This window comes from Triturus cristatus, chromosome 7 (genome assembly GCF_964204655.1).
Source record: "Triturus cristatus chromosome 7, aTriCri1.1, whole genome shotgun sequence".
NCBI lineage: Eukaryota > Metazoa > Chordata > Amphibia > Caudata > Salamandridae > Triturus > Triturus cristatus.
This window is the reverse complement of record NC_140590.1, coordinates 140,727,449-140,752,637: the sequence shown is the minus strand read 5'-3', so window position 1 is coordinate 140,752,637 and position 25,189 is coordinate 140,727,449. Positions and strand designations below refer to the sequence as shown.

Here is a 25,189-nt window from a genome sequence, read left to right as displayed (position 1 = left end):
TATAGCTGTGCACACATAGAGTACGACTGTAGGACACATGGGGAGAGGATATGAGTTAACCGCTAGGGCGGTCGACTTCAAATCTGGGGAACCGGGTTCGAGTCTTGGCAAGGATACGCAATATCCTGTGATTCTGGGCACATCACTTGATTTCCTGTACCTGACAAAAATGAATGTGTCCTCATGTAACGCAACTAGTGCTTTGTAAAGCATTCTGATACCTTCAGGTCAGGTTTGCGCTTTATAAAACTCTGTAAAAAAAAATGTACGAAGAGAAAGGTCATGTATAGTGGTTGAAAATTGCGCACTGACTTTTTGAAATGTATCCTTTTAGGTCCTACCACAAACTCTCCACATGCAGAGAGTCGCAGATGACCTGCCTAATACATCTAACTACACAGGTCACTGAATGCAAACCCTATGACTAGCCATAAACAGTTGGAGGGTGGCCTGCAAGGAACAGCAGATCACCATCCCTGCGTTTGCATTCCCAAATGGGAGTCTTTTTGTGTGTAAAATTTGCCTTAAAGGAACTCTTTATGTTTTAAAAAACATAAGGTTTCTCGTTTGGGAAAAGAGCAGGGCTCGCCCAATGTAATTCCCAGAGTTAAGTTACCACTTCCTCGGAGGAGTCAGTTACTTTTCATTGGTTTAGCAAACCATTAATCCACACCATTGTGAGCAGCAGTTAGGAGGGGTCGCCCCTTTTAGATCCCTTTCCAATTAAGACTTGGAAGGGGTCAGTAAACTTATTTTATGAGTTTGACGTGCTTTTGCGACTCAAAAATGGAGTTTAAAACAAATCCAGTTGTAGTGGTATATTTGTAGTTAATCTTATGCAAGTACTTCGACTTCACTGTCATTTCTAAAATAGGACCTATTGTCTCCTGGTTTATCGCTATGCCGCTCTGAGGTCCTGGCGCACACTATGTGCTGCTCTAAACTATTCCATTGGGGGTCTTAGCCTCACTGGCCCAGGGCTCCCAACAGCTACTCGATCTGACTGGCTGGAAAATCTGGCCAGTAAAATTGCAGGATTGGGCAGAGGCTGCGAGCTCACGACCCTGCCCTCCCACAACATGGGGGGAGCCATGGCCGGCTTAAGGGCAGTGCGACCGGTGTGGGCGCACTGGGAGCTGACCGCTGGGAGGGGGCAAACTCAGAGGGGGCGCAATGTTTAGCAATAACTTATGATTGGAAAGATGAAGGGCAGTTTTGCCTGGTGGTAGTGAGTGAATCCGAGGAGGTGGACATATGGTATGGGGGACCCAAAAATGATTGTGGCACGGGCGCCAACAGCGCTAAAGCCAGCCCTGGGGGGGGCATGGACTGCATCTCCCAGTCTAGCTGCTGTTTCAATGCCCCCCTCCACGCTGCCCCAAACATTACCTTTTCGCACCTGCTTACAGGTGATTAATGGTAGCATTCATCCTCACAGAATACAGCATTCTGTGTGTAATTTGGCCCTTGAAAAGAGGGTCCCCATTGTATAGGGATTAACTCGTTATTGCACCATGCTGTCACAATTTTACCACATGGCATTGTTGTTTACGTGGGCAAAGATTGCACCCCGCCAGTACTGTGCCATTTTTAATTTGGGGCTTAGAGTGCAGTGAAAACCAAGTGCATCATGGGTCATAGGAACAAGGTGTCGCTTGTCAAAAGCGGATGCCATTTTTGGGAGGGAGTGATTGGGTTCAACTACAGCACGAGGAGGGAGTGTTAAGGGAGCATTAAGGAAAGTATTAGCCTCTGGTCTCCCCTCTACATGTGTGTCAAGTAACATACTCCCTTGATAGGTTTTTCCCTCACTTTTGTCTCATCCTCTTCTAGAGATCAACAAGACCGAAGCCCTCACCGGAGGACAGATCGCAGGAGTGGTGGTCGGTACTGCCGTTGGAGTCCCAACTGCTATTGGAGGGTCGTACTTGGCAGCTAATAAACTATTAAGTAGGTTGTGTGCTCTATAAAGCGAAACTCTAGGCACAGGTTCAAATGTCTGAGGGAACACAGAGCTCTACTGGATGTAGAAAAAACAGAAAGTAATCCATACTTTTTAATATAACAAAAAAAACAAAGGTTAAAGTGACAATATAGTTATACAGGGTAATAAGATCTTACATCTCTGTTAAAAATAAAACCACAGAAATTCACTGAAAAATCAAAGGCTAACGTGACATTACAGTTAGGTGAAATGTACGTTAAAATATCATTTTAAACTCACTAAACACTGAAATTCACCAGTTATAGTTAACTGTGCTAACTATAATTTGCTTCTCTGCCATTCACTGCTTATGATCTAACATATTACATTGCTCAGGCCATCATTGATGACATCACTAATGACGTCTCAAATGACATGAGCAGTGTGTGGCAGGCCCGGAAGTGATAGTTAGCTCAGCTGTGAGTGGCCCCAGGTGTGATTATTTTCTTCTGCTAGGCACTAACATTGCTGCATGTAAATATTTTTGTTAATTAAGCCTTATTTTTTTTTTTTTTCATTTCAAAAGAATTTTATTGTTTTAAAGAAGCAAATATGAAACATAGGATACAAGCAAAAGTGATACAATTGATAACGGACCGAGGTAATAGATACATTAAAATAAAATTAAATAATAGGAAATCAAATCATTGTCATTCATTAATCCGCAGATATCAGATAAATAAAGTACTTAAGGAGGGACGACCCAAAATGATATCTGGCAAAGATACTTATCAAAGGTATCACCCTCAGATGGCAAACTAGGGATAAGAGGAAAGAAAAGAGAGGAAGAAAGAAAAGATGGAAAGAGTAGGAAAGAGATGAGGAAAGAAAAAGAGAGACAGAGAGGAGAAAAGGAAGAGGAGAGGATTTCCAGAGGATTCACCCGACACACAAGACAACACTAACCAGACAAATCAAAGGGATATTGCTCCACCAGCCCTTCGGAGGCCAACTCCATGTATGAATCTAAGGCTTTCCAAACACCAGTAGATATAGAAGGGGATAGATGAGCATGGTCAACTGACGTATGAGCACTTCGTAGAAAGGAAACCCAAGCCCACCAAGTATGGTAAGAGACGGATGAAAAGGATTTCCACTCCATGAGAATTACTTTGACTGCAATAGTCAATAAGAGGTCCAGCAACTGTAACTCCATGGGATCTAAAGGCAGAGGGACTGGGGCCGCCAACGGACCCAAAAGGATTAATGGAAAAGAAAGTTGGAATTTGATGTTAAAGATGAGCATGAGGTGTTTGTGAATTAAATCCCAAAAGGGTTGGAGAAGGGAGCAATCAAGGAACATATGTTGAAAATCGCCTGGTAAAAGCCCACAACTCCAGCACAAATTGTCTTCCTTGAGATTTAGTGAATACAGACGAATGGGAGTCCAGTGAAGAAGATTAATAGAGAAAAACTTAGACTGCATTAAAGAGGGGGCGATTTTGTTACGAAGAGAACATTTACCAATATCTTGCCAGGTATCAGAAGAGATATGAGCAGTAACACTATGATCAAAATGATGTAACCATTTTCGCTGTGCGACAGTTTGGGAAGGGAGTGTAGAGGACGATAAAAATTTGTAAATCCGAGACGCAACATGACCAGTCCTGATCCATAATTGAAAAAGCGTAATCAGAGGGGAAGAAGGATGAAGGTGCACTTTAGCAAGTGCAACCTTAATCTTAAGAAAAGTATAAAAGTCTAAATTAGATAAGGAAAATTGTTGAGCAAGGGATGAGAAAGGGGAAGGGTCATTGTTGGAATCATAGAGATGTTTAACAAGTGAGACACCTTTCCCAGCCCAGTAAGACATCAACTCTGGGTCAATATTAATTTTGATTTTAGAATTGCGCCAAATAGACGACCATCTAGTTTTATGCAGTGGAATTGCTACTCTCTTATCAACCTTGCGAACCGCAGCAATAGTGTCTAAAATAATAGAACGAGAGAATGGAATAGAAAGGGTATTCGTGGTTAAAAAAGAGGCAGTCGGCAGTGGGGAGGCCAGTTCCTGTTCTATTGTCAACCATGCTGGAACATGAATAGATGGAGAAGAAAACCAAAGGGCACCCTGGGACGCCAGAAAAGCCGTTTGATACTTCCCCCAATCAGGAAAATTACAGCCACCCATATCATGAGATTTCCGTAAAAATTTATAAGCAATCCTAGCCCTTCTGTCATTCCATAAAAATTTGGAAGTAAGCAAATCAAGTTCATGAAAGAAGGAATCAGAAAGCCTCACTGGAAGCATAGAGGAAACAAAATTAATAATAGGAGTGATCATCATTTTAAGAGTCTGCAGTCGGCCCCACCAAGAAATATGCTTCGGAGACCAATTTTCTAAAAGACGTTTCACCTTAAGAATAGTTTGGGATTCATTATAAGTAGCCGTAGCATATAGGGTGGAACAAAAATAGATACCCAGATATTTTAGCTGTTTAGATTGCTATTTAAAGCCCGCCGAACCCATATGAGAGGAGAAGCAGTAAGCATTTAAGGGAAACATCTCTGTCTTATCTTTGTTCAGAGTGTATCCTGAAACTTTTGAAAAAAGAGAAATCGTATCCGAAATAGCAGGGATGGCCAGTGCAATATCATCAGAAAAAATGAGAACATCATCTGCATATGCAGCTGTTTTTATCTGATGAGACCCAAAAGAGAACCCCTTAATATCTGGATGCGAGTCAATCATTCTGAGGAGAGGATCAATGGACAACAAAAATAAGAGAGGGGACAAAGGACACCCTTGTCTAGTGCCCTGACAAAGGTTAAAAAAGGAAGACGTAGCACCATTCACCCGTATGTTAGCCCTAGGTCGGGAGTAAAGAGACATAACCATACGAATAAAGGAATCACCAAGATTATGTGCACATAAAACAGCTCTTAAAAAAGGCCAAGAGACCTTATCAAAGGCCTTTTCAGCATCAAGGGACAAGGCCGCCGCCGGAAGATTAGAACGCTTGGCGGCCCCAAGAATATGACAAAAAGTACGAATATTATCACGCGCAAGACGCCCCTTTACGAAACCTGTTTGGGAGGGATGAACCAATTGAGGAATAAAGGACTCTAAGCGTTTAGCTAAGATTTTAGCAAAGATCTTAGCTTCCATGTTAAGAAGGGAAATGGGACGAAAATTCTTGGGATCTGCATGATCTTTCCCTTCTTTGGGGATAACTACAATAGTAGCATCAGCCGCGGAACCAGACACAGAACCATCCTTAATAAAAGCATCAAAAACGGATTGAAGTTTCGGGACAAGCACGGGAATAAAGGTTTTATAAAACGCAATAGGATATCCATCAGGACCAGGAGCTTTACCAGAACGAGTAGCTTTAATCGCGGAAATGATTTCATCAGAAGTAATCGGACAATTCAATGAGTTATTATCTTCCTCCGGAACAACTTTCAAAGGAACCGACTTCAAGAACTCCTGACATTGTTCAAAAGAAGCTTGAGCAGACGGGGTATATAAATTATTATAAAAATCGCGGAAGACCTCAAGAATTTCTACAGTTTGAAATTTTTTGATACCAAGCCGGTCAGTAATAGAAGAAATTTGGGAAGAATTACAAGAAGATTCCTGAAACTTTAAAGTGGCTGCAAGAAGCTTGCCCGCACGTTTTTTTAACAGCAATTTCTTAGATTTCTGAGCCTGAAGGCCAATATGAGCTCTCTTAGTGACTATAGTATTGTACGTATACTTTAAATTCTTAATAGATTGGAGGCAGGTCTTATCCTGAGAATGTCGAAAAAGGGATTCATGATGTTCGATCTCATCTGCTAAGTCCGCGAGTTCCTTTTTAATGGCTGCGTTTCTCCTTGACATACATTTAATGACCTGACCACGGAAAGTACATTTAAAAGAGTCCCAGAGAACAACAGGGGAACTGACTGACCAAACATTCTCAATAAAAAACGTCTCAATATCATTGGAAAACTCTCGCACCAAGGACTCATCATGTAAAATTTCTGTGTTTAGTCTCCACGAACGAGATCGTGCCCTAGGGGCAAAGGACATAAGAGTAAAGGTCACTGCGGCATGGTCAGAAATTAAAATAGGGTGAATAAGCGGAGAAGAAGAAGATTGAACCAGAGAGGAGTGAACCAAAAGATAATCAATGCGTGAAAAGGACGAATGAGGGGAAGAAAAAAAGGAGAAGTCACTACCAGTGGGATTATGAAGACGCCAGACATCCTGAAGATGGGTAAGAGAGCACATATTAATCATTTGTTTATGTGCTTTAGGGGGACGAAAATTAAAGGCAGAATTCCTATCTAAGATGGGATCCATTGGCAAATTAAAGTCTCCACCTACAATAAGATTACCAGAGTGAGGTGTATCATTTAGCTTTTTGGTGATCTCTTTCCAAAAGGACGGGTCATCCTTGTTGGGGGCATAAATATTCATGACAAAGAGATCAGCATTACCATTGGACATCTTAGACAGCAACCACCGACCCTCTCTATCCTGCTCAGAGGAAACGATAGACAACCCAGAATATTTAGAAACTAAGGTAATTACTCCATTTCTTTTACCACAAGCATCTGAACAAGCAACATCAAAGACCCACTCTTTCTTCAGAAACAACGCCTCCTTGGCAGAGTGCTTTGTTTCCTGAAAAAGGACGAGATCCGAAGAAAGAGATTTACAGTAGTCCAAAATCTTTGACCTCTTAACTGGGTGATTTAACCCTTTAACATTAAGGGAAAGTATATTTAGTCCAGACATAGAACCATTATCAGGAAAAAAAGACATTTCATATATGACAAATGAACTGCAACAACCAGGAGAACCAACCAGCAGACATTAAAAGCCAACACAAAACAAGGTGAAACCAAAGAGGAAATCCGAAAAGAAAAAAGGAAAGAAGAGGAAAAAGAAAGCAAGAAAATACACAGAAAGAGAGAGAAAAGGGTCCATAAGGCAGGTCTGAAAAATACCAAATTCATACAAGGGGGGACATGGGAAAAAAGAGCGAGGGGCCAACAAGAGGAATAAAAAACATAAGCATAAATAGCCCCAAAACGGTACATAGCTGATTATACATGTTTAAAAGAAGAACTATCTAAAAGCTAAGAACTGGAATTAATTATAACATTTTGGAAACAGAGCGAAATGAAAGACTATAAAGGCAACACGTTTAACCAAGTTGATATATAGGTACCAGCTAAAATGAATCATAGAGAACGGGAAGGGCAGGAAAGAGAGAAAAAGAAAACAAGTGCAAGCAATAAGAGCTGGTGGAAAGTGAGCTAAAAGTTAACATTACTATTAGGTAGAGGAAGACCAAAGCGGACTTCATAAAGAGAAAAAGGAACAGAATGAAGAGAAAAGAAGAAATACATTCTAAAGCATACTATATGATACATTATGGGAAAAATAAGTGAAACATAATAGAAAACGGCATATAGTACCCTCTCAATATGTCAATCAATGAATCCCTATGGCAGATAAATAAGAGAACTAATACTATATATAAATATGTAAAATCTATAGATAAGCTTATAGATAACTGACCATGAATAGATAAAGCCATATAACACAAGTTGAAAAAAAGAGGTACGCTTGCCTAAGTAAGTGAACATGTAGGTAAAGAGGCATAAAACTATCAAGTACAAAGCATCTATAAAAAACTGACCTACTCGAAAAAGATAATTAATAATACATAATAAACAAACCACTCAGTGATAAATCAGTAAAGTAGATATAACTAGTAACTATATAAACGACACATAGTGACTCTAAATATAGCCATAAATAAGCATCTAATAAACATCTATGATTCAAACATATAGACAATCCATACATCAACACGTTGATAAAACAAAGGAAAAAACAATGGCCTACTCCATAAATACGAAATAACAAGAGACAACCATGAGGCAAAAAGACCGACCACAAAAAGATAAAATAAACCAAATTTCACATCAAAAATCGACGCAAATAAAGAAGTCATACAACGGGATAAGAAACGGACCAGGACCTAATACGTCGAGAGACAAACTGGGAAGGCAAGGAGTAACAGGACGACACGCGAACAGGAGTGAAGTCAAGCCATCAAGAGTTGCTACCACAAAAAAATTGGAAGGTTTATACAATAAAACTAACAACAATAAAGACCATTACACCATAACGATAACAAAAGAGCACCAAAAGACGACAAAAACACACCAAAACCAATGGACATAAAGACCACCGCGCAGATCTAAAAGCAACTAGACTTAATAGATCTGACAAAGAAGAAAAACATTGCAGTATGTATAACCGCATCAGGTGCCAGAAGAACCAGGAACATGTGAGGCCACCGTTTGAAGTTCCATCTGTAACTCCATCTGATTATCCAAAAACGAGGCCAAATCAGCAGGTTCATCAAAAATTCTGACACGACCTTTGAAAGTAATGCGGAATTTTGAAGGGCCAGCAAAGGAGAAGGGGATATTCATCTCAGATAGACGCTTCCGGAGATTAAGAAAGCCCTTCCTCCTTATCACCGTGTCCCTGGCAAAGTCTTGAGAAATTGAAATACGATGGCCATTCCAAGAAACAGCTCTAACCTTCCGCATATGAGCCAAAATCTGCTCTGTATGCTGATGACGCAGCGGTTTAAAAATTATCGCTCTTGGTTGCGTAGCAGACTTGGGGCGAAAGGTGGGAACACGATGTGCACGTTCCAGTTCAAAATCTCTTTGGAAAGAAATTTGTAGTGTAGAAGGAATCCATTGATAAAGGAACTCAATCATGGAAGATGCATCTTTCTCAACATCCTCCGGAAGACCAAAAATACGCAGATTAGATCTGCGATTACGATCCTCTTGTTAAGTGAGGTCTTTCCTCAATGCTGCCATGGAACGCTCCATCTGAGTGAGAGATCGAGAGTGCTTTTGCATGGTATCCTCTGCGCCACTAATCCGTGTTTCTGTACCTGAAACACGAAGGGAAAGGGCCTTGAAATCATTCCTGATGGCTAACACCTCCACCTGCAGTAAATCTGTGTTAGTCTTAGTAGACTGCGCAATTTCATAGACCTCATTAAGGCGCGTCAGGATGGACTCAAGAGTAGAATTAGTGTCTTTTGGAGCAGACTCAGGTGTGGGGGATACTTGTTTGGACCTCTTAAGAGATGCTTTAGAGTCCTTAACGTCTTTAGCATTCGGTGAAGGGCCCATATTCTCAGCCAAAGGGCATACCACCTCAACAGGAATAAAATACACCTCTTCAGATAGAGTAAGGGCAAGAAATGCCAGGTGATGTAAGACCCTTAATGTGCGATAAGAAAAACGAGCAGGAAGGAATAACGCACTTTCAGCAAAAAGAGCAGGGCAATGATTATGGCAGGCGAGCACGGTCAGGAAAAAAACCACCTCACAAAAAATATCATGTGCTGCAGGAACAAGTAGGCGCACACCGACCTCAAAAACAACCAATAGCAAGCATAGAGCAAAAAAGCCTCACATAAGGAAGTGGCAGTGCGTCTGACGAATAATATAATAGCAGAAACCTCAAAAAGTTCTCACAATAGGCAGCACTGCAATAGGCGGAAGAAAAAAAAAATCCAAATAAGCACAAAAAAAGTGAAAAAACGTCACCAGTTCCTGTATGACTCCATTCCTGACAGGATAGTCCCAGTAGCGTCCCTCAGTGAAGAAACAAAATGGCGGCCGCTCGTGAAACCATCGAGCGCCACCTTAAAATGCCGATATATGGTCTCTGGCCGCTTCCCACCACCGGAAAACTCCCTCGTAGCACACACGGCAGTCTCACAGGCAAGATATCATCCTCTGCGCTGAGCGGGGCATTCCGCAGCGGCAGCAATGTCTCCGTCGGCCCTCGCTCTTTACGGAGCTCAAGCGCGATCCGCCATTTCACAGCGGCGCGCAAGCCACGCCCCCCGTTAATCAAGCCTTATGATATTTTTTGCTTTGTAAATATGTAGGTTACAAATGCAGAGATAGGTGGGGCAGTTTGCACTGTGGGACCCAATGGATAATTCGCCATTAGCAAAGCAGAATCCTGACCAATGGAGAATATAATCTGATAGAAATTAAGTTTGAAGTGGTATTTTATAAACTGGCATTTTCTAGGTAAGTTCTCGGTAACTGAATAAACTGAAATAATGAAACAAACCGGAATGTGGGATGCTGAGACCCTCCTAGAGATGATTGTGTTTGCAATGTGCGATACAAATCACACATATAAATAACGGATAAGGATGATACTGGTCTGCAGTTATCAGAAATGTCAAATGAGTGAAGAAATATGTAGGACGTGCCTCCTCTTATAGGGCAGTATTTCCCCTCTGCATCTTCCCTATAAGTCCTCTGCCTTAGAAACTACATTTTATATCTACACACACAGATGTGCTGCTGACCGACTTCAGCCCACGTCTGCCAGCAAGTCAGCTCAGAGTACTAGGCACATGCTGTGTGCATCCTCCACAACACTGACTCAAACGAACTATATTACTGACAATGGTAAAATGAACAAAGATGAGAAATAGTGACATCTTTTGTTATTCTTCATTCAGCTCCAAGAATTAGTGTTGGTAGCTGGAATTCATTTTTCCTACCGTGATCCGAGGTAGTAGATCAGAACGCATAGCCTGCTTTATCTGGACCTGCTTCTGAATGAATAGACATACACAATTGGCTTTATTCATCAAGGTGCAAAAACAACAGTTGATGAACAGAATGCAGAACAATGTCATACATTCACCCCAGTACAGAGATCTGGGCCTAAATTCATCGTTTTTTTGCTCACTATGCCATTCCAGTTTGAACCCAGCCATATGCAAATCAGTCTTGACCCTGTGCCCAATGGGAACAGTCCAGCCCGAACTGCCAAGCCAGGTCCTCCCTGGACTGGAAACAAGCATCCTAGGGCCGGTTTCGTGGTTTCACCCCTCTTCAGTCAGGATAGCTTGAATCCAGGGGCATGGAGAGCACGTGACCCACGTCTGGGCATACCCGTCCCACTCGGGGTGACAAATGCAAAAACAACAGTTGATGGACAGAATGCAGAACAATGTCATACATTCACCCTTGTGTTTGCTTTGTTTGCCCTAAGTTGGCAGGGTATGCCCAGACGTGGGTCCCTTGCTCACTTTGCCACTGGATGCAAGCTAGCCTGGCTGATGAGGGCTGTTAGCCCGAAACCGGTCTCAGGATGCTTGTTTCCGGTCCAGGGAAGACATGGCTTGGCAATTCGGTCTGGACTGTTCCCATGAGGCACAGGGTCAAGACTAATTTGCATATAGCTGTGTCTGAACTGGGGTGGCAAAGTGAGCTAAAGAATGATGATGGATTCAACCCAGATCTGTGACTGGGGGTGAGTGTTTGAAAAGTTTCAGCACTCCGTCCATCATCTCCTTATGTTTGCTTTATTCATCAAGGTGCCACAAAATGTTGTCATAACCAACCCTAGACTGAATGTCCTTGTGTAGTTTGCTAGAGTCATTCCGAAAGACTGCAGAATATGATGAACTCAGTTATACGGCTTGGTTGAAAAGAAGCCAACCACACTTGCTGAAACAATTCTGATAACTATCTTTCAACCAATCAGAATAAATGTAAGTGTTCACACCTTTATTTTTGGCTACTAGGCAAAACATTAAAATGTCCTTCGGCAAACGGTTCCTTGCCACATAACAAGAGCAGATTGATAAAGGTGGGTTCAGCTGTGCCGGTTTTTCAGCAGATAATCTTTCAGAAGTGGAAATATGCTGTTATAGCTGAGTACGCTACATAAAAAGTAGTTTTCACTGTTAATTCCCCGAAGATTTTAAATCATCGATATAGCTGTTCATTCTCACTCTCTTTAATCAGTCATTTGCTGGTAGCTCTCCTCAGTCTATGCCGCGCAGAACCCACCCTCTATGACATCTCTTGTAGAATCATGGATGTCACTTCTAGGCCTGCCCTACTTCGGCCAAGTTTTACAAACTCTACCAACTACATTAGGCCCTTGTGAGACTCACTCCATCATCAATACATTTTTTCCATCACTGCAACCAATGTCTACCTTCATGCTCTGTGTTCCTTTCAAAGAGGTACCACTGCTACAGTTTTGTGCAACTAAAAATATGACTGTCATGTTTCTACACAGGTTCATCCCCTTCGCTGCCACAGTCACCAGAGACACCTCAAGCACCGGCCATGGTAAGTCTGTTGTCATCCAAATTAATGTTGAAGCTAACCGAAGTAAAGTAAATTGATTAAAACAGAGAAAGGAACTCCCCTCACTTGGCATTTTCTTAGAAAGCGTTGATTTTTTTCTACTGTCCAGGAAGAACAAGTCACTTACCTGCGGTGATCTCTTTTCTGGTAGTAACATTATCTAACTGCAGATTCCTCACCCAAGGGACCCCTTCCCTTTGTGAATCTAGACAAATATTTTGTTCGAGGCATGTGTGCTATAAATACACATGCTTTGCACACTCCTGCCATATACACATGCTTTGCATACTCCTGCCATCTAGTGTTGGGTCCGGATGTTTGCAAGTTGTTTTTCTTTGAAGAAGTATTTTCCAGTCACAAGATAAGGTGACTCCTCCTTTCGGTGATAGTGCGCATGGGCATCAACTCCATTGTTAGATTGTTTTCTTTCCACCATCGGGTTTGGACTTGTATTGCGGCACTCTGATTCGAAACCGTTAATCGGGATCTCTACAGTGCGCAATTCACTCTTCCATCTGTGTATTATTTTCGATCGTTTCTCCACATTTTTGTGTCGAAATCTATGAAAACCTTATCTATATTATCGAAAAACTCTAACCGCGGCCTTCAAGCTTACTTCTTTCCTCGGCTTCTACTTCAAGAACCAGCGCCCAGCCTTCCGCCCAATGGAACGGACGCCGTTTCAATTCTGTCCTCGATGCCACGCCAAAAATCCGCTTATTGACCAGCCTAAGGTCTGTAACGTCTGTCTCTCTCTGGGACATAAAGAGGATTACTGCGACACATGTCTGTCGGTCCGTTTCAAGACTACTCTTTGGGACTGTCGGACTCGGCGGAGAGGCATGCAGCGACAAAGTATTCAGGAAACCCCTGAAATATTTGGTGAAAACATCGAGCAGGAGCAGGAAGAAATGGCGGCGGAAGAAGAAGAGGCCTTCTCCCTCCTGGACTCCGATTCCGAATTGGAGATCGAACTCAAGTCCCAAGACCTTTCGCTGCACAAGATGAATATAATAAGCAAACAAAAAAATTAATAACCAATGAAATGTTTAAATGACAATCAAAAATAATTATTATAAACCCATAATGTATACCTCAATTTATATTTCAATTAACTTCCAAACCCATTTCCCTGTAAACACTGCAACCGAATACTAACACATAAATTACTGATTAAACTTTAAAATATAAACAAATATATATTAAAATTCACAAATTAAAGTTTAATAAATAAAATATCAAATAAACAATTGATACATTAAAATAATTAATAGCCACTTGATTAATTTACATCTAAGAAATCAACAATAAAAAACAAACTATAATTTAAATAACTTCCCTCCGTATTCCTCTATAAACTCAACAACCCACTAGTACATTATAAATTACTAAATAAATTTGAAAAATTATTAAGTTACACATTTAGATTTGCACACTATAGTAAACAAATGATACCATTATACTAATAATACTAACTCCTAAACTGAATATATGAATACACATTTGATTAATTGAAAATGATTTTTATAACAGCTCTATTAAAGTAAACAAAAATAAATAGAAAAATATTCTTTAAAAGTGTATTATATACAAAAAACAATATTCTTGCGATAGGTATTCTGTTCCATGAAATGTTTTTAATTACAATATTTTGGACATGATATTCATGTCACAAACAGTTTTGAATTAATAGTTGTGTCTTTTACGATCGTGATAATAAAGCCAACATTCATTGAAGCATTCACATACAGGATCTTTCATATCTTTCAAGGCTAGACAATGAAAGACAGAAAGTATTTTAGATAAACAGAATTCTTCAATGTTAACATCTGTGTTCAACAGTGGTTCTGTGTTTTCATATGTGCTCCAAAATAGAATGGATGTCAGGTTATCAACTACCAAAATATTGTGAAAGTAAGTAACCAGAGCTTTACTATTCTTATCTTCATATCTATGTAGCTTGAAGGTATATATACTTCATCAGGAGGTGGAGTTAGGAATAGTACATTTATACTTACATATGAGTACTTATCACAATTTTCTTGTGGTCAATATCAGAGCTACAATCTTGTTGTATCACCATATTTAGATCACAATATGCTAGTGCAATACCCCGTAAATGTAAACATATTTTTTCTTCTGCATGCAGCTTTGGGCTAAGTGGGCTGAGCTTGTGTAGATCTCAAGTAATCTCTCACAATATTGCAAAGTTGACCTGAATAAATTATGTAAACTAATGGACCACCATTTACAATGAATACGTTGAAAAACCATTTGTACCTTGCATTGGAATGTTGTGGCTATTCTCTCAGTCTGTATTTTTGCTCTGCAGGATCAACAGCAAAGTCAACCAAAGCAGAAGAGCTTTAAGAATCGGAAGGTATATTAAAACCACACATGAGCATTGGATAGGTAGAAGCTTATCCCTGGGTTGGAGATCTGACAACAGCAGGTTCGATGTATGCCAGGTTTGCTAAGAAATCATTTAGAATTATCGGGGTTGGATCCACTGCCCTTACTCTAGATGTCCCATATGGTTGGTATGCACTGTTGTTAATCCTGATGTGCTATCGTGCTTGAGTGTAGTGGTGTTACCCATCATCCAAGGGTATCCACCCAGATGCAAGGCTGCCTTTGAAGGGTTCCTACTCTCACCACTTCTCAAGTTTGTATCCTTCCAACTCGTCTCTCCGCCACAGCTTTCTCTGATCCTCTCTCTAAGCCTCACCTCAGTAATCTTCTCCTCTCAATTGTAAACCATCACCCATGAGAAATTATCCCCACTCCTTCTCAATGCAGATCTGGGATACTGACCATAAACCCCCTACTGCGTTCAATCTTGTGTTCCTTTGGAGCTCAGTTTATGCTGTATGAGTCACATTCATAGGCATATGCTCACATGCTGTGCTTCATAGGTACAGCTTCCTGTTTGTTCGCATTGAGAAGTGTGGAGGATAACACATTTCAAACGTTCTACTGGGAATGGAGAACTTGGGGGCATATTATCAAGGACGGCTTTAATAATTATCGCCGGTTTAGCGGCAGAAAACTGCCGTTAAAGCGGCGATAATGGGCTTGATAATATGCCCTTGATAATTCCCATAGAAGTCCATGTTCTGGTGTGAACATGGGCTTCTATTGGAATTCTCCAGGGCATATTATCAAGCCCATTATTGCCGCTTTAGTGGCAGTTTTCTTCCGCTAAGCCAGCGATAATTTTAACGCCGTCCTTGATAATATGCCCCCAAGAGTCTTCGTGCAGTTGAAGGCTGCGATTTTTATTATTATATTCAATTGCATCTGCTTCCTTTGCTTTCCTTGAAATCACAAAGAGCTCGCCAACATCTGCCCCAAAGTCCATAGGTCTACCCGAACAATATTTAAAAATTTTGGTTTTCGTGACTCAATATTTAGTTCTTCAATCTTGTATTCAGAGACCATCAGGTCGGCAGAAACTAACATCACCTGAAAATGGGGATGACGGAACAGATGGGCTGGGAGAGGTAACTACATTTCCTTTCCACCTTTTTGAATAATCTGAAGTCATATTATTGCTTTAAAATATGTATTCTAGTACACATGTGTGTCAAATATATATGTGGTTCTCAGTTATAGGTCTTTTGAAAGATAACTATTAGGAGAAAACCTAAATGATTTAAAAATAATTTGGTTAAAAGTTGTATTAGAGAAATCATTTTTAGTGAATTCATACTAACACCATCACAATATTTATAACTAACTTTAGAATTCCATTATACTTTAAGGTATACAGATTGCACTGCAAGTTTTCACCAACACTTATTGGATGTAAGTTCTTAATTCAGTTTGAACAAATTATTCTACTTGCATTCCGTCCATTTTTTTTAGTTTGCGTGTAGCTAAAATGGAGGTTGCCCTTGCCCAAAATACAGAGTGACCATTGCTGGGCTATGGTCTCTATGACTTGGGCCCCCATTGCTGGTGTTCCCCTGGGGAAGGGTTGGCTGACCACGCCCCCGGGGGGAGGACAGTCTGACGAGGAGGAAGGACAGTCTGATGAGGGAGTAAGGCAGGTCCCTACTGATGCATAAGGACAGACACCCAGGACCAATCACCTACGTAAGTCTCAACTGCCTCAGGGTTTACCACCAAACGGAGGCCCTCCTCTATTTCCAAAACAAGGCAACTGCTTCAGCTGCAGAAGCTAGAACTCCTGGCGGCAGGAGAGAAAGGGTCGTCACAAAAGACTTTTCGCAGCCTGCACCCGAGGTGCAGGGATAGGCTTACCAACCGTGCCCAGCTTGCCAAAAGGACATTCACGGGACAGCATGGCCATACGACCCCAGCACACAAATGTTTTCTCCTCTGAGTAAAGAACCATAACTTGATATAGCAATGAAATTAGGCATTACAGGGACGCATCTGCTCTTGCAAATGTGCCCTCACATGTACTTTAGTGCACCTTGCCATAGGGCTCTAAAGCCCGCTGTAGGGGTGACTTAAGATCCACGAATAACTATCTCATCTGCAGAAGACTACTCAAGAGCAAACATAATCACCATATGCAAAAATAAATGTACAGCATATAACTGTGTATATAAGCATTTATTTAGAATACATGTATGTAGCTATACATGCGTATTCCTTTGTATAAATAGGTATAATAATTATGTTTATAAATATATAGATATTTGTTAGGTCTGCTTAACAAATGTACGTATTACTTATGGTTATATTATTCTATGTTTAACATGTATAAAGGTATCTGCATAAATAAGTAGATTTTCATCATAACTATTTTTCAAAAATTGCTTCACTTTTGAATTATTAAAGGCAAAAAAATATAAAAGCAAATAAATTAGCTTAAAGTACAGTAAAGTCTGAGTTTATTAAATACAACTTACATCTAGATATATTACTTTCCTTATACTATATACCTTCTATGTACTTATGTATCTTTATATGTATTACTTTACTCCTAATTCAGCCTCTCCGGTGCACTACCCTATATTTAACGCTGTACCAGTCTCAATATATCCCCACCTCCACTGTGACACATCCAAAACCTCATTCTACAACTCTCTCCGATCCACAAGTCTATTTCTCACCCTATACCTCTCTCAATATATCCTCTACCTCCACTTTCTGACTTATCCCAAACCCCATTCTACTACTATGATCCCCAAAATCACCCTTTCTAGACTCTTCCCTCCTCTAAGCATCCTTGCATCATCTCAAACCTCTATTACTATTCAGATCTCCCAAACAAGCCTTTCTAAAAACTCTTCCCTCATGTATCCTCCCTAGACTCATCTCATGCCTCATCTTTCTCCCTAATCCCCATCTACAGACACTCCCCCCCTGCATCTCTCCCTTACGCATCCCAAACCTCCTCCTGCTGCTTCTAAAAAAAAATACATTTAGACCCTTTTCAATCCAACTAACAGACTGACATGTCCACCGCTCAAATTAATTTCACATTTCCCTTTACTAATTCACCAGTAATCATTTTTGGGATCCGCTGTGGAGTGCTACTCGACGAAAAGTGATGTGACGTCTCATCAGGGATAGTAAGCACTATATAGATGCAATTGCAATAACAATTTCTTTGCTACAACTTTAAAAGCATGGATAAGGACACATCCAACACATTTCATCTTGCTACATTGAGATTTATTCAGGGCTGTTAAGAACTTACAAGACAAGACTTCAGAAACACACACAATACAAAAGCCAACTACAAAATATAATATATAATGTACACAATAGACCAACAAAGAACAAGAACAACAAAGTTAAAAACAACAAATGACCAGCATTAAAACAGAAATATCTCATATCAACAGTTATATTTCTGAAAACATCTGGAAAGAAGACATTTTGGTGCATCAGTCATTTCTGATATCAATGCAACCATTTCACTGTATACAAAGCAAAAAAAGAAGGCACTAAGCATCAAATATAGCAAATAGTCTAATATCCCGTCCTACAATGTTGCATTTACTTAAACAGAGCTGATAACCATTAAAGTAGATCTCAAATCACTATAGACCCAACATATCTTGGTGAATTGTAGTAACTCTGAAAGTAGCAGTGAAAACATTGAAATTAGTTGATCTTACATTTAAGATAAACAAATAAATCGCTCATGAGAGGGAAAGGTTTTCTTCCATCAGTAACATGAACCTATATCTGTCGTACAGTCACACAGCACTGAATAATTGACCCAAATTCTGCTTATCACAAGTATCTAAGGTGTACAATATGCGATTCTTGATGAGTTATTTGTAAGTAGGTCCTCCTTGTAGTAAGAATAATCAATTTCCTTTAAAAAGCACAGAAAAAGAAAAGGTATTGTATGAATACACATAAAGAACGCTATGAGGCTGATTAGGATGGCTGGTGGACTTTCGCCCCCCTGCCATCCTATCGGAAACGGGACAACCCAACAGACTGTCAGCGGTCCCAACTGAGGCATTACGATGCGACCACCACCACGGTGGTAGTAATGCAATTTGTGGACACAATACATATCCCTGCGCTACGTGGCCGGCACCATGCGGGGCCTGTCACATAGTACAGGGATATGTAGGGGAGCACTGTTTGTGCCCACCAAGATCCACAGCTGAGGGCCGGGGGGAAGAGGGGCTGCTACGGGCCCCCAAAGTCCCTTTCCGCCTGCCCGGTCCCGACATATTAACCGCTGCTGACAGACAGGCTGGAAGGGACATTGTATTCCCTAAGGAGGTGCCTGGCAGGCATTGCCGCCATTGTAGGGAACACATTCCCCTCCGCCACACGGTCAGGCTCAAGGAGCCCGTCGGATGCATGGCGATCTGTCTTTCCGACTGCCACAAAGCCGCCCGCCATCGTAATATGGTGGACGGATTAGGGGGTTCCAATGGCGGTGGGAACGCCACCGACAGGCTGGCAGTGGCACTCCCACCGTCACCGTAATCGGCCCCTTCATTCTGGAAATGAGTAGGATGTCAGTAACATAAGGATAGTACAGACAAACATAACAAGTAAGCCCATGAATCCGTGGTTGAGTGAAAGTGATTTAGTAGACAAAAGACACCAGGTCCAGATTATACAACACACTCGCCAAAAAACAAAAAGGAGTATAGCTCACCACCACAAAAATCAGAACAGTGGGCAATACGAAACCTTCATCCCAAACAGACTCAATGAGTATGTAAATAGAGATGTGGCTTACCTCAAACCACACATATATAATCTGAAATTATACTTTCAATATAATTCACAACAGTAAAGTTGTATCATAGAGTTCCTAAAAAATACACAAATAGGGGGAGACATGCATCGCACAGTCAATAGGAATCCCAAATGCACAGGACATCTAAATAGAAAAAATTAACATGCGTTCATAGATAAACAAACAGACTAAATGTTTTACTTTGGTACAGTGAAATGGTTGTATTGATATCATAAATGACTAATTGCACCATAATGTCGACTTTCTGAATGTTTTCAGGAATATAACTGTTGGTATGAGATATTTCTGTTTTAATGCTCGTCATATTTTGTTTTTAACTTTGTTGTTTTTGTTCTTTGTCAATCAATCAATCAATCAATCAGTCATTTGTTAAGCGCACTACATACCCGCGAGGGTCTCAAGGCGCTGGGGGGGGGGGGCGCTACTGATCGAACAGCAAGGTCTTGAGTGTCCTCCTGAAGGTCAGCAGGTCTTGGGTCTGATGAAGGCTCAGTGGGAGGGTGTTCCATGTCTTGGCGGCAAGGTGGGAGAAGGATCTCCCGCCTGTGGTTGCTCTTCGGACGCGTGGGACGGTGGCGAGTGAGAGGTCGGAGGAGCGTAGCTGGCGGTTGGGGATGTAGAAGGAAAGTCATCTGTTGAGGTAGGCTGGGCCGGTCTTGTGGAGTGCCTTGTGTGCATGGGTGATGAGCTTGAAGGATATCCTCTTTTTGATGGGGAGCCAGTGCAGGTTTCTCAGGTGGGGGGGGATGTGGCCATGGCGTGGTATGTCGAGGATCAGTCGTGCCGAGGCGTTTTGGATGCGTTGTAGTCGTTTGATGAGCTTGATAGGGGTTCCCATGTAGAGGCCTAGTATGTACACAATGTTTACATTTTTTTGTTTACTTTTGTATTGTGAGTGTTTCTGAAGTGTTGAGATGGAGCTCCCGAGGCTGAGATCGCTCTAACGAGCTTTAATCTCTGTTAGCCCCGACCCACAAACATATTTTCTCCCTCCGCACCACTTCCCCACCTAACTCACTGCAGGACCGCGACTCCGGACCCCGACTCCCATTCTCCGACTGTGCCTCCATCGTCATTCAGGCGCCCGGACTTCAGGCTCCGGGCTTGGGCGAGATCCAGTGCATCCGAGGCACGGCTCTTCACTTCGCCTCCAGTGCCTACAGCCTCCCCCTCGGGGAGAGGGCACCACCACCGCTGCCAAGATCCGCAGACACCGGGGAAACAGAACGGCCACACTTGCTTGGACCTGCGGTAAGTCCCTTCACCCCTTCACAGTCTCAAGTGGTGTGACTGCCACATGCGCTGGTGTTGAGCTGGGAAGGCTCTCTGCACCACTACTTATCGTCAATTCGCGCTCATGCACGACTGCAGAGTCGGAAGAGCTTGTTCCCCTGTCTCTGCTGGTTGAGCTGGGAAGGCTCTCTACACCTCTGCTGATCGTCCGCTTCTCGCTCCTGCACAACTGCCGAGTCGGGAGGGCTGGTTGCGCGGGTGAAGAACCGACAAGATGGCCGTGTAGGACATCTTTCTCAGAGCTCTGTTCCAGAGTGGTAGCATGCGACATCGTCCTTCGGTGTTTCTGAAGCACCAACCTCATCCCACACATCGCCCAATACGGAGCGCTCCCCGGTCCAAGAATCGAGTACGGGGGTGCAGTATAGCAGGTCCATGAAACAATGAAAGTTGTGCGACCTTCCGACAGGGGTGCTGTATGGGGACAAGATCCATCAACGGCTGCAGCCTGCCCCAAGACGTAACACCTGGTTTTCTCCCTGTGGGACACTGGCAAACATACGCTGCATCTGGTCATTGGGGGCATCGGTCCTGGACCAGCTTAAACCGTGAACTGGGAGTTTAGAGGGACTCTGGGGGAATACATAGCTGCCACACCTGTCTGCTGCCCCAATACACACCAGCCACGGACAGTAAAGTAACTTGCTCCCATTCATTCTGTGCTGTCCAGCCAGAAAAAAGTGATTTTTTTCCCACAAGATTGTAGAAGCCCTGGACTGGACTGCCTATTTTCAAAATGGCGTCGGTCAGGCGATTTCAGGCTTACGCCCAGTGTGCTCCCCAAAGGTGAGCAGAGGGGCCAGCTGGACATCAGACATTGTTTTCTTCCTCATCTGCCCATTATGTTCCCTTCCCTCCCTCCATCGATCTTGTTTTTCTATGTTTATTGAATGCACTAGCAACGGATCTAACTGTAATGTAACTGTAACTGATGTAACGCTGTAACACGTCTTAATCCTCATGTAAAGCGCTTTGATACCTCCGGGTCTAGCCTGGACTTCCTCGTCTCCTTGCTGTGTCTCCTACCCTCTCCCCCACCTCTTGCCTCCTTCATTCTTTGTTTGCATCCCCTATTCCTTTCCTCTCTCTGCTTTGTTTATCCTTGTGCCTATGCCCTTTACATTATCCCCTTACCCTTGTACACGCCATGAACCAACGGATGTACCTCGTAATTGACGTACCTTCTGTAACAATGTGTAACTTGTAACCTATGTAACCCTCCCAGCCTGACTCCCTAAAATGGCCACCTCAAGTATGCCGTTGTCCAAAGCACTCCTACTCCCCTTGTTGGGGATGGATCCAGCATTTTTGCCCTGGAGTCTCAGAGACCCTTCTGAAAGAGTCCACAGTGACAAGGGAGTCTCACATAGTGGAGGACTGGGATTGATCCCCTTACCACTGGGAACCATCTCCTACCCTCCTGGAAGTCGGACACTGTGTTCACGCTGGGTTTTCTACCCCCTCCCCATCCCTCCTTCATTCTACTAAGTGTGCCCATGACCAAAGCACTCCTCTCCCGTTGTTAGGGAGGGATCCAGCATCTAGGCCCTGCAGTCTCAGCGACCCCGCTGAGGGAGTCCACCGTGTCAAGGTAATCACACAAAATGGAAGACTGGGAACCCTCCTGGACGTTGGACACTGTGTTCATGCTGGGTTTTCAACCCACTCCTCCTCCCTCCTTCATTCTTCTAAGTGTGCCCATGACCAATGCAGTCCTCTCCACTTGTTGGGGAGGGATCCAGCATCTATGCCCTGGAGTCTCAGCGACCCCGCTGAGAGAGTCCACCGCGACAAGGGAATCACAAAAAAAGGAAGACTTGGAATGATCCCTTTACCACGGGGAGCCGTCTCCCACCCAGCCGGACATAAGACACAGTTACTTCCTCGTCTCCTCGCTGTGTCTCCTACCCCCTACTCCACCTCTTCCCTCCTTCATTCTTTGCTTGCCTCCCCTATTCCTTTCCTCTCTCCCCTGAATCTCTCTCCCCCTGCCTGCTTTGTGTTTCCTTGTGCCAATTCTCCGCTTAATCGCCCTCCCAGTCACCCTTTTACATTACCCCCTTACCCTCTACACGCCATGAACCAACGGATGTAAATTGAAATTGATGTACCTTCTGTAACAATGTGTAACTTGTAACCTATGTAACTCTCCTCATGTAAAGCGCTCTGATACCTCCGGGTCTAGCCAGCGCTATATAAAACTCAAGTAAATATTTTATTATATGTTCTCAGCAGCTCCGAAGAAGTCCTAATGTCTAATCTCCTAATATCTAATGTACAAAAAGCTTTGACTGTATCCTTAACCGTGTTTTTAAAGTTGAAGAACAGAAATAAAGAATGCACTGTCTGCATCTATTGATTTAAATTCTATGTAACTCTGGTTTTTGACTCTCATTAGAGATGAAGGGGCATATTATCAAGCACGGCGTAAAAATGATCGCTACTTCAGCGGCAGAAAACTGCCGCTAAAGTGGCGATAATGGGCTTGATAATATGCCGCAGAGAATTCCAATAGAAGCCCATGTTGACACCAGAACATGGGCTTCTATGGGAATTCTCAAGGGCATATTATCAAGCCCATTATCGCCGCTTTAGCAGCAGTTTTCTGCCGCTAAAGCGGCGATAATTTTAACGCTGTTTCTTGATAATATGCCCCTTCATGCTTTAATCAAGGTCTTTACTAGACTCTTTTTTCAATACCTTTATGTGAGTGCTTCTCCCGCCTGTTTCGGACGGTTCGCCATGGGAGCAAGCACTTTATTGGGAGCTGTCAGACTGCAGTGACCTTCACCACAACCATTCAAGTTGTGTTAGCATAAATTTGTAATGCACTGTCTAGCCCATCCATAGTTGAACATTATTTTAACATGAAGATAATGTCAGAAACGTTTGTGAAAGATCCTATTATTCATTTACCCAGTATGTATTGGTTTTCCAAGTAAACCTAACATTGCTGCAATCAAGCTAACTGATTTTCAAATAGAACTAAAATAGCATTTGCACAATCGTGTTATATTCCATTCTAAACCTGCTAGGCACAGCGTCAGGAGAGGTGCCTTCACATGGCTGTGAGCTTGGGTGAGACTGGAGGGAATGGGTGTGCACCCTTAAGATGTGGCCATTGCTGGTGGCCATCCGCCCCATCCTTCCAATTCTCCCCATCCTCCTTCCCTCTACCTGCCATATTGGGGCATCGGAGGGAATTTCAACTATGCCCGACCAGCGGCTGGGGCACTCCTTCTCAGGTGTGCATCTGCCTGTGGGCTGAGACACATGAATAGGCCCTTTGGCATATGCCCTTGCTATAGACCATTACCAAACAGTACATATAGTGGATGATGCTCTGCTTGATTCATCCCCTTTTTTTAAACAATGCATGTCAAATGGAGGTCGGCTCTCATGCTGACTTAATGGCTTGAGATGACTCCAGTGGTGTAATTGTGGCGTGCTCATTATATATTATTCCTTTGATGCTATAATCTCTGGTCATTTAGTGCCACATCAGTAGGGCTGTTAGATTCTCATGAAATGGAAAGCAGACTCAGTGGGCAAATTCCCCTAGTTTGAAAGGGAAAAGAAAATTAAAAAACACTTGCGAAAGAAAAATTGATATCAGGATATCAACAATTGTTTACAACCAAAGTAAGCTTTACTTGTCCTTAAATAGTGTCCTGGAAACAACATTAAGGTAGAGAATAAATTGCAAAAATAGACGGGGGGTCTGAAAAAATACTTAAGTAACTTTTGGATCTTTTTAGAAGCACCAGGGACAAAATTATCTGGTTGGGGTTGGCTTGGGGTTTGTACCAGTGAATAAACTGTCTTTCATACTTGAGGTTAAAAAGAGTAATCAAAAGCACATAAGAAAGAAACATAAATTAGGACCTAATTACGAGTTTGGTGGTCCCCGGACTGCAAAACCCGTGGTGGCAGTCCCTGTACCGCCAGACTGGCAGGCCAACTTCCATATTCCAACTACGGCGGTGGAACCACCACAACCTGCAGGGAACCCTGATCCCAGGGTGGTTGCGCAGCGGTGTGAGGCTGTAATATGTTGGTGGTGCTGCTGCCGCACCGCCAAGCATATTGCGTAGTTTCCTCACTGCAACCCTTTTCATGGTGTTGAGCCCCTCACGAAAAGGGTGATGGTGAGTAAACTAAGGCCTCTGGGCCTCGCGGTACATGCAGAGGGGCACATGGTGTGCCCCCTGTAGGTATGCACCCCCTGTTCCTTCACTGCATGGACTGCACAGTCCATGCCGTGCAGGAACTTGCTTTTGCGTTCCCACAGCACTGCCTTCCTAATGCTCACATATGAGCCTTTAAAAGGCACTGCCATGGGACCGCCAGCGCAGGACCGCCAACACCGGATTCAACTCTGAATCCAACGGCGGTCTGCCTACGGGCTTGGAGGTGCTGTCCATGGGCCCAGGTGAGGCAGCCCATTGCACACCGCCAAATTCGAAATTAGGCCCTTAATCAGTTGGTGATGGTTCTTTTTTCTCTCAGAGAGAGAGAGAGAG

At 42.7% G+C, this 25,189-nt stretch overlaps 1 protein-coding gene across 1 annotated transcript in view; it reads left to right on the top strand.

The window, feature by feature from the left end:
- The window catches only part of LOC146809052 (uncharacterized), a 477,319-nt gene that overhangs the window by 265,589 nt on the left and 186,541 nt on the right, over positions 1-25,189 (top strand). The window contains exons 12-15 of the mRNA XM_085614821.1: positions 1,834-1,950; positions 12,087-12,139; positions 14,490-14,537; positions 15,592-15,660. Of these exons, the coding sequence (XP_085470947.1) occupies positions 1,834-1,950; positions 12,087-12,139; positions 14,490-14,537; positions 15,592-15,660 (287 nt within the window). The remainder of the gene's footprint in view (positions 1-1,833; positions 1,951-12,086; positions 12,140-14,489; positions 14,538-15,591; positions 15,661-25,189) is intronic.